Source organism: Electrophorus electricus, chromosome 7, assembly GCF_041902795.1.
Source record: "Electrophorus electricus isolate QZ-2024a chromosome 7, ASM4190279v1, whole genome shotgun sequence".
NCBI lineage: Eukaryota > Metazoa > Chordata > Actinopteri > Gymnotiformes > Gymnotidae > Electrophorus > Electrophorus electricus.
This window is the reverse complement of record NC_137503.1, coordinates 26,021,013-26,037,468: the sequence shown is the minus strand read 5'-3', so window position 1 is coordinate 26,037,468 and position 16,456 is coordinate 26,021,013. Positions and strand designations below refer to the sequence as shown.

Sequence of the window (16,456 nt, the reverse complement as noted above, 5' to 3'; positions counted from 1 at the left end):
CACACAGAGACAGAGACACATCCACACACACACACAGAGACAGAGACACATCCACACACACACACACAGAGACAGAGACACATCCACACACACACACACACAGAGACACATCCACACACACACACACACAGAGACACATCCACACACACACACACACAGAGACACATCCACACACACACACACACAGAGACAGAGACACATCCACACACACACACACACAGAGACACATCCACACACACACACACACAGAGACAGAGACACATCCACACACACAGAGACAGAGACACATCCACACACACAGAGACAGAGACACATCCACACACACACACACACACAGAGACAGAGACACATCCACACACACACACAGAGACACATCCACACACACACACACACACACACACACACACAGAGACAGAGACACATCCACACACACACACAGAGACAGAGACACATCCACACACACACACAGAGACAGAGACACATCCACACACACACACACACACACACACACACACACACACACACACACACAGAGACATAGACACATCCACACACACACAGTCAACCTTCTCCATCGTTCTCAGCAGCAAAGGCACACACAGCAGCCTCAACCAGCAAATGTCTGTAATATCGTTACCTTTTTGGCATTGGTTGAAACAAAGTTCTTCGCTGAGGCTTTCTGTTTAAATGCCTGGAAAAAACAAAACAAACAAAACAAACAAAAAAAAAACAACCACAAAACAAAAATAAAAATGGATCGTGTGTGAGGAACATGGTGACAGCAGTGTGTCATTCACAGAGGATGGCTGTGAAGCGCAGCTCCGGAGGACGCAGCTAACCTTAGGGTTTTCTTTTTTGGCAATGGTGAGCCAGACCTTTCGCCTACGAGCATTGAATTGCTCGACTGTTAAGTGCTTCTTCTTTGTCATGGGCAGAGGTGCATCATGGGAGAACTTGGCAAATATTTTGGTGGCGTATGGCCGGCCCTCCATGGAGTAATCCTCACCTCGTTTCTTCTTCTTCTTCAACTTTTTTAACTTGGCTGTGACAAAACAGAAGATAATTATTAATGTGCATATTAATCAAACAGAAAATTGACCCACATTTTGTCTTCTGCTGTACCTTTAAACTTCTTCTCCTCCTTAATCTTCTTTTTCTTGGGCCCCAGTAGATGGCGCTGTTGCTCATAGAATGGGTCTTGGGTGGACAGAAGCCCTGTGCTGTAGAACTGATATTGTTGCAGCTGTGAACACACATCATTAACAGCCTTCACTGTTACTACCCTTGCAGTAATAGCTGCCCTTCTTTTTGTGTGTGTGTGTGTGTGTGTGTGTGTGTGTGTGTGTGTGTGTGTGTGTGTACCTCACGGTCAGCCTGAAACTTGCTCTGGTGCAACCTGGTGAACTTATGCAGCCGCAGCATGTCATGCAATTCCTCGCGGGACAGTGAAAAATCAGAATCATCCGAGTCCGTGTCCGAATCTGTGGTGTCGTCACTTAGCAAGATGGCCTGAGGGTCGCAAGAGACCGGTCACACCCCAAAACACCCGGCAGCTTTGCCTTTTGCAAGAAGCTGGACCGGGTCCAGGTCCTGAGGCCTAACAGTGCCAACACTAATCTACCATGTACTGCACATACCTTTAGCCATTTCCGGCTCTTCCTCAGCTTGGAGAAGTTGTACAGACTGCCTTTGTCAGCTTTGTGTTCTGTGGAGGAGAGTACATAATTGAGAAATGACACGACAAATGAATTACCATTGAAGCGAGCAAGTGAATGGGTGTCTATAGTAACTCGCCAGGTTCCGCACCCTGCAGCAGAGCTCCATTGATAGTTCCACACTCTGTTCCTGCTCCTCCCAAGCCCGAGCCCCTGGCACACTCCTCAGAGTCAAGCTCCTCCTTTCCCACCAGCACGGGGGCATGAGGGTTAGAGGGGGCCAGCGAAGGCCCCTCACCCAAACCATCATCACTGTCATCACTGAAACACACACACGACAACATAAACTGCTTTCCAGTATTATGAGACACACAAAAGGACATGAAACTGACATGATCCTACTGGGATCCACTAAGGAATTAAACATGCAGTGCGTGTACATGCGTGCCATGCATATATAAATATAAAACTGGAAACGAGATGAAAAGAGAAGACTTCAGGTGAGCAACTGCAGTGTACTCTAGTAAAAGATGTAAAGGCGTTCAAAATTGTAGTGATGTTCACAGTTTCCAGAGAAACAGGACATTTCTGATAGTGGTCCTTCATCAGCTGTGCAAGCAAAGTGCAGAACACGCTGATATTTTTATTATCTATCCATCACATTATATGTAGTTTATATATATATATATATATATATATATATATATATATATATATATAATGTGATAGATAATAAAAATATCTATACACACACACACATACACACACATGTCCAATGACCAGACTATTATTTCTCAGTCTCTCTATTAGAATACAACTAGAAAATACCCCCCCCCCCCAAAAAAACACCCCCCCCCAACCAAGAAAAAAACAGATTTTAGATTATAGGCTACAGTGGCAAGTATTTAGTCTGACCTCCCCTTACACTTAGCAGGAACAATAAGTGAGATATAAGAGCAATAGCAGGAACCTGGCACTCTTAAACCTTAATAGAATGGAACCTGAAATGAATGGTACCAGAAGATTACATCAGAAAACTTCAGGACAGTCTCCTCAAAAGACTTCAAGATTTTCTTTAGTGCCAAGGGAGGTCACATTAAATATTGACTTTTGCCCACAGAAGGCATTTTGATCTAAAAATTGTGTTTTTTAATTTTGTGTACACATTTCTTGTACTGTCTGTATCTTAATAAAGAAACTGAAAAATAATTAAATATGGTCATTGCATACTATTGCTAAAATGACAAATCTAATGGTGGCCTAAGACTTTTGCACAGTACTGTAGGTCACAGTTTACACTAGAAGACCTGCATATCAATCTTGCTTGCGCACACACACACACACACACACACACACACACACACACACACACACACACACACACACATGCACACACACACAGAGAGAGAGAGAACTGTCCAGGGTGGAGGACATTGACCTAATATCATTTGACATGGCCCAGACTAACCCTACTCTGCATGCAACAGCCCCAGTAGTCTGGCACCCTACCTGGATATGTCTCGATTGAACACGGCGGCGGCGTGGCGGAGGAAGGCGTCCAGCCGGAGTGAGCGCTCCAGGCGCTGCAGATGGAGCGGCTTGGCCAGCTGCGAGCGGCCCGAGTCTCCCAGGCCATCCTGCTCTGAGGCCATAGGGAGACAAAAACAGTCCAGCGCCCAACGGGGCGCTCACTGTGGAGAAGAGCAGGGAAAAACTTGAGCAGGTCCCACACATTTTTGCTAAATAATATCTGCTGGTTTGGGATTATAGCTGCTATACACCAAATAGAGACAGGGCAAAGGTTAAACTTTGACAATCCATTAAAACACCTAAATTAACAAATGCTTAAAATGTTATTCGTTGCGATATTGGCTGTCAAATATTGTACTCATAGATATGATGTATGAATACATGGTGTGGAAACCATTCCTCAATTAATTCAATTAAACCTTTGCCAGTGCTACCACTGTGTTACTCCAAAAGCATTGCCTTTGGCTTCAGCATCATACAATTCAAGTACCTTAGGAAAACAAGATGTCATCTTTGCTAGTTCCAAGATCTGGACTTCCGGAAATTGTGACACTGCAGAAGCAAAAGAAGACAGTCACAATAAAATCTGGGCTGTAAGTTGGCTATGAGCAAATCATAAATTACTTTTTTTAAAGCATGAGTTAAGTCTTAACACAACAAAAAGAACTCCAACTAAAACAAAACATGCAGAGTTTTAACATCATATTAAGAACTGACCGTTAAAGGTCATGGGAGATCTTATCTATAAGAAAAGGATATCTAGAGTTGTTAATTAGTGAAATATGTGAACCATAACAAAATGTGACTAAAATTTCATATTCAAATTTACATTCTATTACATCGCATGCAACAGAAATATTTGTGCATTTTGAATATTTGACAAGTTGGTTTTCTTCCTAGGGAGAACTAAGTAATTCAGAAATTATTTAAAATTACATTTGAATAAAACATGATGCATGATTCACAAGTGCACACTCCTATTAACCTCTGTCTCTTTAGTAATGTGTTCTAGGCTTTATATGCTATGTGCACGCAGCACGTGACAAATACAATGGAGATTTATTTCTGGATAGGTAGTATTAACTAGAACGAAACCTGGTCAGTCCCTGGTACAATATGTCAGTGGAAAACACTGAAACACCAAGCAGGATCTGTGTTTGCAGAGTATACAGTGCTGTCTAGAAAAAGAATACCTTCAGTCAGTGCTGAAGGAAGGGAATGGTTACACTGAAAATAATATGCACAAGGACATATAATTGTCACTGACATTAACACCAAGGAACTCAGACTACTTAAATTAACCCAGGGTATTATTTCCATGCAGGTCCTTGGAGCCATTTCTAATTACTAACTAATAAACAGTTAAATTATGTTTACACTGACTGAAAATGACAAGTCCAATATACTTGTTTCCAGAGGCCAAAGACTGTGAATACTCAGGGAGCGGACACAAGTAAATTCAGGCAGTAGCTTTAATTTGACGTGTATATGCAAAATCAGCTGCACTCATTTTAATACATCAAAATATTTGGGTAATTTAAACATTTGTTTGCACAGGTGATGAGTAACAAACATTTCAGACTTTATGGATATTTTACAATAATATCTGCATGTCATCTATGTTCCCTAGTTTGTAGTGACAATTATAGCTATCGTAGTCCTTTAAACTCACGCAGTACCTTCAATTGCTAATTGCATTTTTCTCTAATGTCCTTACAAATTTATCACAAGGGCAACGTTAAACCTGTAAGAAGTTAAACTCTCCCATTGTACTGATAATAGGATGGCGGTTATTCATAATAAATTCTGTATAAAAGTTATGGACTTTACAACCCAAGGGCTCCAATTTCAAATGTGTGCAGTAGATGACTCGTGCAACCTATGCTAGCTAATGTAGCTAGCATAGCTTTTCTAATATATTTTTATGCGATACCCACTGTAAAATTAGCTACATTGTCCAAAAATAGACACATAGCGGACTGTTAACGGAGACTGCTGATCATTCAATTTGATTTCGTGATACAAACTAGTTTATTTCAGATTACCAGCTTCAGCACTTCACAGCTACGACAGCTATTTCTTGCTTGCTAGATAACCTAGCTTAGTCCCTCATAAACAAAATAAACTGTCCAGGCTACCGTTAAGCGTCTAAACCGGCCTGCCAGACACATAGCTAGCTATTAAAATCTTTTAAGGTAAAGTGAATTAGCAACTACCATGCTTAATCCTAAGCATCCTTCTTATCCCAAACCGAAAACGCTAGGATGCGGTAGCTAATTTTAGCTAGCCAATTCATGAGAATCTCCATAGGCTATGTGTACATAGCTACCTAGCCAATTAGCTATATAGGTTAGCTAGCTAACTGGCTAACCGTTAGCCATCCGTCTACCTCGCATACAAAGCTATTTAGTTTGCTAACTGAGTTAGCTATGTGAGTTTAATAGCTGACACTTTGACATGCCGTTGGCTTGATCAATTTTAACGAAGGTAAAATGTTTACCGAGGTTGGGACATAAAAAAAGCACCAAGAAGCCTCGTTACAGGTAGTTTATTAACCTTGAGCAGTTAGCATTAGCTAGCTGGCTAGCTAGCAAGCTAGACTGTTTTGTCCCTTATCAGGTTTGCAAGGTTTTTAGTTTCCATTCCATAATTTTGAATAATTCAAATGGGCTCTGTCTCTTTAAGACATCCTTCAGGGAAAACTATACAAGTTAACCAGCTAGTTAGCGCCATAAATCTTAAGGCCTCTCTGCCTTAAACGCGTGGCCACGGAATCTGCCCCTTATATCTTTCCCATATCGCTTCCACTGAGTCGAGGAGGCCAGCTCTTCGATTCCCGTATTCTAATTCTTTCTCCCTCCCGGCCATCTTACCCCAATGCTCCCCCACCATGTCCCTCATAAACACTAGCTCACCTTGTCCCCCGTGTCCCCCTTTTTCGCTCTGTCTCTGCTGCTGCCGACTCTCAGCTCTCTGTCTCCAAAATGGCGGTTCTGAGCAAGGAGAGAGACTGAGGGTAGAGTCGACAACAGTAGAGAGGCGGCCACTTTCAGTAACTGAGAGAGCAGGGACACGGCGCCATGGCGAGGACAGAGTAGGGAACAGGCATACTAATCAACCCTGGAGTGGTTAAGCTAAATCTCTAATGTTTTGCACGTAATCATAAGATTTCTGTCAGCAAGAAATCAACGCCTCTCATATGTCTCTACATTTTAGTAACACGCATCATGTTTACTTTGAAAATATAGGTTTTATGAAGTTGCATATCAGTATTCATAGTTCTGATATCAATTGTTGATGTCTGAAGATTCGGAAGACTGCCGGGGTGCACATGACGTAATCAACGTCAGTTGAAAATATCGCGTGACTAAGGATGAGAAGTTGTAGGATTTTTTTTTTTACTATAAACGCACCGCTGAACACGTTAGGAAAATACGAAATGTAACTGCTTTAACAATGTCACGTGTTGCTAACAACGAAAACTAATACATTTCAACATGCGGCCAAGATATTTCATTCTTTGGTGCCGTAATGGTTTCTAGTTAAGCAAAAAATAATAATTTTTGCTAAACCCCCTGCAGTTGGTAATCCCACGGTTCTAATTCTACAGTTATACAATAATGCAACGATAACACAATGCCATAGTTTATTAGGTCCGGTTCTTTTATACACAAAGCACTTATGTACGCACACATGCACAGAGTGGTAGATAACTTTACAGACAAGTTATGTTAGAATTATTTCTCCACAAACACGTTTTATCACATTCAACAATAATGAGCCATTCATTCAGGACCACACTTTTGAATTATTAAAATATATTTTGAAAGCACTGAAATATTGATGCATGAGTGGTTACATTAGCACAGGGACTAAACAGCAACAGCATTGTTCACAAACACAAAAACTCCATAATTGCAGCTTTTACACCGTAGCACAGTTGACCTTAATCAGTATGCGGAGTCCATCATGTTCATGAGTGCTTCTTTCTAACTCAAAAGTCTGTTTTAAAGCCAGCTGGACATCTCTTCCTCAAATTTCTCTGGATCAATAAAAGGCTTATCAATAGATTTGATCATCAGCTCACCACAGTAGGCACACTCAGAAGCAATGATGTCATCAATGTCTGATTTGAGCTGCTCTCGGCTACCCTGGCCTTTTCCCAGGCTGACTGTATCGTCTTCTTTGGGCCTGTGACGGGACTTGGTGGTCTGGGTGGTCCCTGTGAGTTTTTTCTGAAGTTCCTCCAGCTTACTTTGCTTGAGGGCAGATAGATGAGGAATGACTTCTTGAAAGAGACAGTCATGATGGAACATGTGCCCACACAGGAAGAGATAGAAGGGTCGGTTGAGTAATGGAAAATCACAGGTGGCACATTTCTCCTGAGATTCCACCACGCCGTATTTGTTCCTCATCTCTTGAATGTCCTCACGTATGCGCTTGGCACTTTCTGTGGCCTCTTCCATCTCGTGCTTTAGTTCCTCAATGTGCTGGTTATACTCATCCAAAGAGATGATAATGGCCTCCTTGAAGTGGTCAATTGTGACAAAGTCTGGAAAAAAGGGCAAGATGTCCTCAATCTTAAGCAAGTTGCAACTGGACAAACAGTTCATTGCCTTCTTCACATCCTTCTCCTCCTGAACCACGTGACGAGCAATTTTTAGCCACAGTTTCTTCCTCAGCTCCTCATCATCCTCTGGAAGGTCAGCACATGACTTGGCCAAATCAACATCAACCTTGCCACACACACACACAAACACACACACACACACACACTTTAGATATTGCATATATTTTATTTAAAATATACATTCCATTGATATTGCAATGCATACTTACTTGTAAGGCTAAATCCACAGCTTCCTCATAGAGCTCCATTATCTTGTAAACCAAGACACAGGCTTGAAGATTCCCATGTTCAGCACAAAGGCGTAAAGCATATTTCAGGTCATAGTGGATTTCTGAGGCATGTGTACCTGCCTGCTCAAGATACCATAGCAAAGAATCTGGCTTAGATTTGGCATAGAGAGACAGCAGGTAATTATGGATGGCCTCCTCCTTCACATTCAGCTGATAAACACAGAACTCCATATAACGTATTGTCTCGGTCTGCTGGGTGCTACCTATCTGACTGTAGTTCACCAAAGCAGGGATAAGCTTCTTGGGATCTAGTCGGTTCCCCATTTGAATCCAGGCATCTACCACTTCCTTAGGAATGTGCTGCATAAGAACTGGGGAAAACTTGTAGAAGAGTTTCTCATCACAGTGCTTGGAGAGCACCTCTAGGGCTGCACTGTAGTCATCATGCTGGCAATAATGAGAGATGACCCTCTCATAGTCCTGCATTATAACAGAGAAATAAACCATGTCCTCTACATTACCATGACTTGCCAGGAGATCATAGATGGTGCTGCGGTTGTTGAAGAAGCATTCCTTGAACCTGGTGTTGCCGAGGAAGTTACGGAACTCCTCACGAGTTTCCTGAAAGAAGGCAATCTTTGCGTTATCCAACTCTAGTTGCCCAAGCCGGTTCAAGTACAACTCAGTCAACCAGGTGACAAGCAGGGTGATCTGTGTCTTCTCAGTGGATTTCAGGTTATTTAGCTTCTTAAGAAGAAATTCTTTTAGTGCCTCCTCCTGCTTGGCCTCAATGAATTTCAGTGCAATCTCTTCAAAGTAGTTCTGAGTGAGAGCATAACACTTAGCACTCTCCAGGTACCGTTTGTTATGGAAGCAGTGTTCCGCCTCCTTGGCCAATACCATATCAATGCACTCTGGTCGATCTCTGCAATACTCTTTGGCCAGGTCAAACTTGTTCATGTTCATGTACATCTGCCAGACATCTCTTGACTCCTTCTGAATATGATAGCGAAATACAGCTTTCTCTGTGTATAGCCATACCAGCCCACCAACAGGATCTTTGATCATCTTCTTGAGTGTGCCAAACTTGTCTGGAAACACATCTTCATAGACTACTTGCCCGTTTAAAGTACAAATAGCCTTAACACGGTCAGGGAGTAGAAGGAGGAAATGAAACTGTGTGAGTACAATGGAAATAGGTTTGTTGAGGTTAAAGTCAATATCTGGTGTGTATTCCCAAACCTGTACATCACTAAGGAGAGAGTCAGGCCGCACATAGTCCAACTGTCCATACAAAACCCCATTTCCCATCATCCATGCAAAGGACTTAGGACATGAACGGAGCTTTGAGGTATAGAAAGCGATCTCACTGTAGCCCATATTTACAGGAAACTCCTGAAAGCTGGGTAGGAGATCCTGATTCTGAGCAAAGACGGAACTCAAACCCTGTTGCTCAGTACCTTCTACTAATCTGCCCACAAACTGAAAGAGACGTTTGCGAGTGGTGGCGATAATGTAATACTTCGACTCTACCCCACGTTCCACCTCAAGGCAGCACACAGGTGCTGGATTGCCATCCTCTTCCAAGGAATGAACCTGCCTAAAGTACTGGTCAGGATTAGTGTTGAACAGAGTACCCTCTGAAGCAGAGATTTCTGCCTCAAAGATTATGCCTTGGCTGGTTCCAACCAGAATTGGGCCAGTATTGGTTTCTGTGCCTAATAACTTGTTCCAGCCCACACTTTCTATTAAGTGGCCTCTCCAACGAGAGAGACTGCGAACTTTTTGGGTGTTTCTGTTCAAGTAAACACACTCATTTGTGGTTAGACTGATCACCAAGTGAGATCCTGCAACACACAAAAAAAACAGTTATTTTTAGGTGTACTACATTCATTTGAATCACTGGACGGTTCTGTTTGTATATATTTGTATTGCCATGCGCAATAACCATCCCAGACCTCAGCTGAGCATCAGCCTTTCAAAATCACAAATACTACACATAAAGGAGAACACATGAAAATGTTGATTTATTCTGCAAACTACTACAATATGATCAGAAATTGCAGATCAGAGGTGGTGCTTCTTTACGTCTTTTATATGTCTTTTATGCAGGTCATTACTAAAGAACAGGCAAGTAACTGACAGCTTGGCCTTACTTTTGTGTTGTGTATACTGTTAACTTAAATGCAGGTTTGTCTGTGACTTAAGTTTGTCACTCTAGCATTGCACAGTAGCAATTCTAAGATTATACTGATTTAGCTTTAAAAGTATCTTGAACTCCAACCTACTGTACTGGCTGGATGTATTCTACGAGTAAATGACAGAACCTTTGTAAGTCGCTCTGGATAAGAGCATCTGCCAAATGCTGTAAATGTAAATGGAAAACTTCAGATCTATTTGAAATACATTGAGACAGAGAATTTCAGAAAATGTGTAAATATTCAAGAACATTTTTTAAAAATCATTGGATTTTTGTGTAGTTCAAATCCATGCAAGCAGAAATCTAATATTGCATCCAGGGTACCATGGATGTCTAGGACTAAATATTCTCTATTAAGGCATACAACTGACAATTACCAGTTGGGTCCAAGAACAGTTTGTGTACTTTACTGTCATCCTTCCTCCCCAGTTCAATCTGGTTTGGCTGATCTGGCTTTCCAAGATCAATTCTGTAAGTAAGAATGTAAGTAAGTAAGCAAATAAATACATGCATGCATACAGACATAGACACAACACACACAAAAAAAAACTTATGTAAAATGTATTTTCACAACATGAAGAAAACTGCACAGATCACTTCCAAATCGGCACACATTTACATCTCGGAGCCAGCAAATTAGCACACTTTACAGTTAATTACAGTTCCTAGTCAGACTGCAGAACTGCTTAAATTAACATGCTACTTATAAAGCAGACAATACAAACATAAAGCATGCCAAATATAAAGCACCCCTATTAGCACTACAATATTCAGTAAAGATTAATTGGCTGTTGATAGCAAGGGTTATGTTTGGTGAGGTAAACAACATTTACCTCAAAAGAGCGTCCTTCCCCAAACTCATGCATAACTGGTTGTTGCACACTACAAAGTGATTTATCTTTTCAGGAGGTGAAAAATCGATCCGTTGCTTGTTGAAAATAGGTTTTTCTTCTTCAAGCCTTACGTTCACAAACCCTGTAAAACATGAAGTAGCTCGTGGTTTACATCGTCTCGTTATAACCTTAGTTTACTATACGTAACTTACCGATTTTTATTGTCGTTACCAAAAGCAACAATGGTGAACACACATACATAAGTCTTTATGTATTTTCCACGTCCTGTAGCATTATTTCACAGAATTCAATATTGGGCCTGCTCGCCCTTTACCTGAATGAGTTATCCCAATTATGTTAGCCGCAGACATACGATTCTGTTGCGCAAGGTTCCGGGTGATTTGCGAGTCTTCGTATTCATCGAGAATAGATGCCATTGTATCTCTATTGGTGGATCAATGTAGAATCTACGCCTTAATCGTAAATTAATTTAGTTTGCATTTCGAGATTATCCGTATTCAGAGCTAAGGTTACAAATTAGCTAGCTAGTTAGCCAAGATAGCGAGCGACGGTAGTTTGCTAACATCTGGCATTAGCCAGCTACACTTTTCAACTTCAGTGAGCAGAGAATAAATAATGTCTTATCAAAATAAAGAAAGTTTAAACAAAACACGATGCAAATGAAAGGCTAGATAGCTAGATTATGTAGCGCGCTACCTAAAACCTCGGAACTTCGAACTACTGACCAATGTTACATGCAATGGCCCTTAGTCAGATGACCAAAATCATGTGATTGAATGATTGCCTATAGGTTATGCATCTAAAACGAGAGACATCCTTTTAAACTCATCACCTAATACGAGATGTGATCCCGATAGGACCCAAGACCTAGCTAACTACATGTTTTTCTGCAGAATGCCAGAAGAATCCTCTCTTGACAATGACACCATGAATAAATTGCTAGTGCAAGACTGTATTTCTCAGCTTCACTAGTTTTTTTAACATTTTATTTTACACGATTTCATTGTTATCGATTTATGTTTTAGGTCAATTTATCATTTTTAACTAACTTTATTATTTGTAATAATAAAAATATCATGTTCTACTTGTTTGTTTTGTTTATCTGTTTGAAATGTTAAAATGTACTTTTTACAAAATTTAATTCGCAACTGTTATGTTTTTCAGTCCACAGGAGGACGCAGTTTAGCTGCCTAAGATTTAGTTTTTGAGGTCTTGTTGCATAGTAAAGAAAGCGACCTTCTTCTTGTTCTTGTTCTTCTTCTTCTTCTTCTTCTTCTTCTTCTTCTTCTTATTATTATTATTATTATTATTATTATTATTATTATTAGTGGTAGTAGTAGTATTGTTGTTGTTGTTCACAAATTAATATTGTTTTTAATATTGTTACACATTTAAGAAATCACAGGCTGGTTTTTTGCTGGTTGGTTGGTTGGTTGGTTTTGCGGGGCGTGGTAAAGTCTATATTCATTGGGTTTTAAGAATGAGGAAAATGTTTCTTCATCTGTTACAGCTAACATAAAAGAGCGGGACTAGAGACTAAAGCTTTCGGTTTGATGGAGGACTTATCAATGGGCGGGGGAGTGGCTATGCAAATGAAAATCTTTTCAAGCAGAGGGCTCATTTAGAAAGCAAAACGTCTGGTGTGATTAGTGTTGATTCAGCCTGGGAGGGATGAGGTGATTTAGTGTGGTTAACAAAGCGCCGTCTTTCAGTGATTTACTTGAGAATCCTAGTGGTTTTCGTGAAGAACCTTTCAGACTTCAGCTGTTGGACATGCCCCCTCAAATGGATTATTTCTACCAAGAACCAAGAGTTCCGTCGGTGTGCCTAGATCAAGACGACGCATTGGAACCTGTCATCAGCTGTATGCTTGTTGGGGACGGTGCGGTAGGAAAAACTAGTATGATTGTCAGCTATACCTCCAATGGATATCCCACGGATTACAAACAGACAGCCTTTGACGTTTTTTCAGGTAGGCTTATGGTAACTCTTTTTACTTTTTCTAGATAAATATTTAAACTAATCTATGCTTCGCCGAGGTTTAATAAAAAGCCTGTTTTGAGTATGTCAGTGACAGTTGTGACAACGAGTAGCATACGCTGATTAACTTTAACTGATTTAATTTCCTTTATTTAGGACAAGTGCAAGTGGATGGAACACCTGTACGGATTCAGTTGATGGACACTGCTGGACAGGTAGCTGATCCTAATTAGCTTAATAGCTCTAAAAATTGTGGGTTTTAATTTGAGTTTTAAACCTTAAGAGAATACATGTTAAATTTTGCCTTCTAAGTTTAGATTGTATGGATTCCCCCCCACCCCCCCCAAAAAAAAATTATAGTAGCCTTCTGAATAAGAACTTCTCTGTAATTTAAGACCTTTTACTGTAAAAAATAAATGCTTAGATTTTTTTTTTTTAATGTATTTGTCTTTGGAATTTCAGGAGGAGTTTGATGGCTTCCGCTCTCTGTCATACGCCCACACCGATGTCTTCCTCCTTTGCTTCAGTGTGGTCAACCCTTCTTCATTCCAGAATATCACTAAAAAATGGATCCCAGAGATCCGCTCCTGTAATCCGTCCTCCCCAATAATATTGGTAGGAACCCAGTCGGACCTGCTTTTGGATGTCAATGTTCTTATAAACTTGGATCGTTACAAGGTCAAGCCTGTGCTCAGCACACGGGCACGGAGTCTGGCCGAGAAGATCAGGGCCATCGAGTACGTAGAGTGCTCAGCCTTAACGCAAAAGAACTTGAAGGAGGCTTTCGATGCTGCCATATTTGCTGCCATCAAACACAAGGCCAGGAAGGCCAAAAAGATGAGGCTGTCGGACAGGACAGCCAAGGCTTTTTCAAAGTGCAGTTGGAAAAAATTCTTCTGCTTCATCTGACCCCATGGGTCAAAATGAGAACTGCCTATGTAATTTATTATTTATTCTGGACATTGAAGTGCAAAGTTGAATTATTTGTGCAGATCTAGTGAGTGACTATGACCAACAAGGGTAATGATCTGTTTTGTTTTTTTGTTGCTGTTGTTTTTTGGTTTAAATAACATGCAACTGTCCCGCAGTGCCAGAATCATCCCATTGCATATGTTAGGCATGTACATCAAAATGTGTACTGGTGGGATGGAGACAGTACATATAAAAGCCAGTTGGCAACCAAATCCCCAGACCCAGATTAGGCCTAGTTACAAACCAAAACCTGGATTTTCAATAGGGAATTTCTATTTCAAGTTTATTCTGGGTTTAGTCATAATTCACACTTGGCAACGTTTTAACTTAAATTACTTTATGAACAATCAACTACCATATGGAAATGTTGTGAATTTGCATTATCTGGATGGGTGCCCAAAGCTTTGTGGAGCTTCCCACATGTAGGCGTTTCTGAGAGAGTAGAATGGGAAAAGAATGGTTTACAGTCTTTCTTTTTGTCTTTAGTGGCACCTTGTCCAACAGGACCTTTTATATGCAACAGCCGAAGCTCAAGCTACAGTGTGACTTGTATTCGTAATCCTTTCTCTGTAAACTCTTAAGTCACATCTTAAGATGTCAATATTCAGTTTGTTCAACCAACCACCATCTTTTGGCAGGCCATTGTATTGCAAATGTGGGTTAGTTTGCTTGCCAGACAGCCTGGTCTTTTGCATTAGGACTTTCCTAACGCTTGTTCTCTAGTATTGTGGAATTTTGGATACACACCCTCTTTCCCTAATTGTCAGCTTTTTTCAGAAATCTTGTATATGCATCTGCAAAGCAAGATGAATGGCTGAAACTACAGACCCCAGCCCGCAGTGATTTGCTGTAGAGCCTTGGTTTGTTGATGTTGATCACAATCTTTATCTTGGGGAGAATTTATTGATTCAATGACAATAATGTATATATGATGGAGTATAAAAAATGCTGTTTTTGCTAAAACACAAATTGTTTATGCTTCTTGTAGAAGATATTAAGATCATTTTAAATGCTGTTTATTTTAAACAGTTTCAACTATTCTGTTTTAATGCTATGGGCAAGAAACATGCTTTCAACACAAAGTACTGCACAATATTCTGACAGCCATTCATTCATGTCAGCTTTGATTTTCATTTTGATCTCAGTCAAGCTGAACATCCAAACAGTGTTTAGTTTCATGCCTTTCTAATAAACTGAAGTAAAAGTGCTTAATTTGTATCTTGCATTTTTTCCATGCTACAGATGTCCAGAAGGTATAATCCTTACTCTGCAGTTATCCAAAGCTACTATATGCAACAACTCATGCCAAAGGTGCAAGACTAATTATTTATTAACAGTTTCAACTCTCCTAATGTTAGTATATGAAAAAGACAGGAAGCAAAATGTCCTAGAGGTTTCCAGAAGCAATGTAAATGTTAAGATTTAAGACTTTTACATTTATAGTAGAAAAACACGTATTGGCAATTTCAACATGAGGGAAAAAATATTTTCTTTTGCAATGTTTGTGTCAGATCAGGATGCTTTACTATGATTTGCCATTCAACCACAACGTTATACCTTATTACCTATACAAAAGTTACCATTGGTATTAGTTCAAGTGACAACACTGTTGTATGCAAAATTAAATAGAAACCTTTGGTAATGAAGACACCTATTTAATATTCCAGTTTCCAATGATCCGCTCGGATGATGCTTGATTACAAAAGTACACAGTATTATATTTACATATGTGATGTGAATGAGTGTTGTCATTAAATCCCTTTTTTTCCTGTGAGGGATTAAATGACTCACTGCTAGACAGTGGCTACAACATATTACATTTTGAATGAGAGCATTCTATGATTATGACATCATGTTTCTGTTGCAATTTTGAATTTAGAATGTGAGGTGAAAATGACTTATCTTAAAGGATAGGTGCTTTAAAAAGTTATTGATCAATAGTATAAGTAACCTAATTAGATATTCTCTCTCATTTTCCACATACACATAAATACACTTACTTTCACTTTTTTAGTAAGTCTGTTCTGACTACCATATACATATTGTGCAACAGGAACCGGACTCGACAAGTTCAGGTTCCCAGGAGTGAGGTGTTCCTCTCACTTGTGGTTGAGGGACGGTTACTCACCTCTTTGTTCGACTTCTTCCCCGCCCCCTTTCCCAGGGCTCAGGCTAAACAGACCAGCACCTTCTCTGGAATTGTGCCAGTTTCAGACTCTGAGTTTCACTGTTGTCACTCATAGCTAGATTGGCCAGGTGGAAGGCACTCTTCTCAGCATGTAGGATGGGCCTAGTCCTGGACGTGTACCTCACACCTTTATCAACACCAGCCGTCTGCCAGTAAAAGATACAATCGGTTTCCTAATGACATTGTTAATATGTCCATGAAAGAAACACAACAACAA

At 40.3% G+C, this 16,456-nt stretch overlaps 3 protein-coding genes across 4 annotated transcripts in view; 1 reads left to right on the top strand and 2 right to left on the bottom strand.

The window, feature by feature from the left end:
• ino80 (INO80 complex ATPase subunit) overlaps positions 1-6,241 on the bottom strand; it is a 33,370-nt gene extending 27,129 nt beyond the window's left edge. The window contains exons 1-9 of one of the 2 annotated variants that reach the window (XM_026998703.3): positions 6,101-6,241; positions 3,676-3,737; positions 3,165-3,346; positions 1,795-1,976; positions 1,638-1,705; positions 1,363-1,509; positions 1,123-1,243; positions 840-1,042; positions 638-691 (exon numbers count right to left, since the gene is read on the bottom strand). In XM_026998703.3, the coding sequence (XP_026854504.2) occupies positions 638-691; positions 840-1,042; positions 1,123-1,243; positions 1,363-1,509; positions 1,638-1,705; positions 1,795-1,976; positions 3,165-3,307 (918 nt within the window). In that variant the 5' untranslated portion in view covers positions 3,308-3,346; positions 3,676-3,737; positions 6,101-6,241. The remainder of the gene's footprint in view (positions 1-637; positions 692-839; positions 1,043-1,122; positions 1,244-1,362; positions 1,510-1,637; positions 1,706-1,794; positions 1,977-3,164; positions 3,347-3,675; positions 3,738-6,100) is intronic. The other variant, XM_026998712.3, reaches the window with a different exon arrangement.
• Positions 6,242-6,817: 576 nt separating this feature from the next.
• vps18 (VPS18 core subunit of CORVET and HOPS complexes) lies at positions 6,818-11,880 on the bottom strand. Its single transcript, XM_026999393.3, has 5 exons — positions 11,413-11,880; positions 11,079-11,220; positions 10,623-10,714; positions 8,025-9,892; positions 6,818-7,921 (listed from the first exon to the last, which is right to left on the bottom strand). The coding sequence occupies exons 1-5, from the start codon at positions 11,513-11,515 to the stop codon at positions 7,193-7,195; spliced, it is 2,934 nt and encodes a 977-aa protein (XP_026855194.2). The 5' UTR covers positions 11,516-11,880; the 3' UTR covers positions 6,818-7,192.
• Positions 11,881-12,650: 770 nt separating this feature from the next.
• Positions 12,651-15,258, top strand: rhov (ras homolog family member V). The gene is made up of 3 exons (XM_026999482.3): positions 12,651-13,071; positions 13,236-13,294; positions 13,542-15,258. The coding sequence occupies exons 1-3, from the start codon at positions 12,873-12,875 to the stop codon at positions 13,986-13,988; spliced, it is 705 nt and encodes a 234-aa protein (XP_026855283.3). The 5' UTR covers positions 12,651-12,872; the 3' UTR covers positions 13,989-15,258.
• Positions 15,259-16,456: the final 1,198 nt, after the last annotated feature.

Excerpts from the sequence above, each read along its gene's own strand:
- vps18 (XM_026999393.3), bottom strand. The coding sequence starts at position 11,515 with ATGGCATCTATTCTCGATGAATACGAAGACTCGCAAATCACCCGGAAC. Across the intron at positions 11,221-11,412 it reads AATTGGGATAACTCATTCAG|GGTTTGTGAACGTAAGGCTT; the intron begins GTAAAGGGCGAG and ends CATGTTTTACAG. Across the intron at positions 10,715-11,078 it reads GGGAAGGACGCTCTTTTGAG|AATTGATCTTGGAAAGCCAG; the intron begins GTAAATGTTGTT and ends TCTTACTTACAG.
- rhov (XM_026999482.3), top strand. The coding sequence starts at position 12,873 with ATGCCCCCTCAAATGGATTATTTCTACCAAGAACCAAGAGTTCCGTCG. Across the intron at positions 13,072-13,235 it reads AGCCTTTGACGTTTTTTCAG|GACAAGTGCAAGTGGATGGA; the intron begins GTAGGCTTATGG and ends TCCTTTATTTAG. Across the intron at positions 13,295-13,541 it reads TGATGGACACTGCTGGACAG|GAGGAGTTTGATGGCTTCCG; the intron begins GTAGCTGATCCT and ends TTGGAATTTCAG.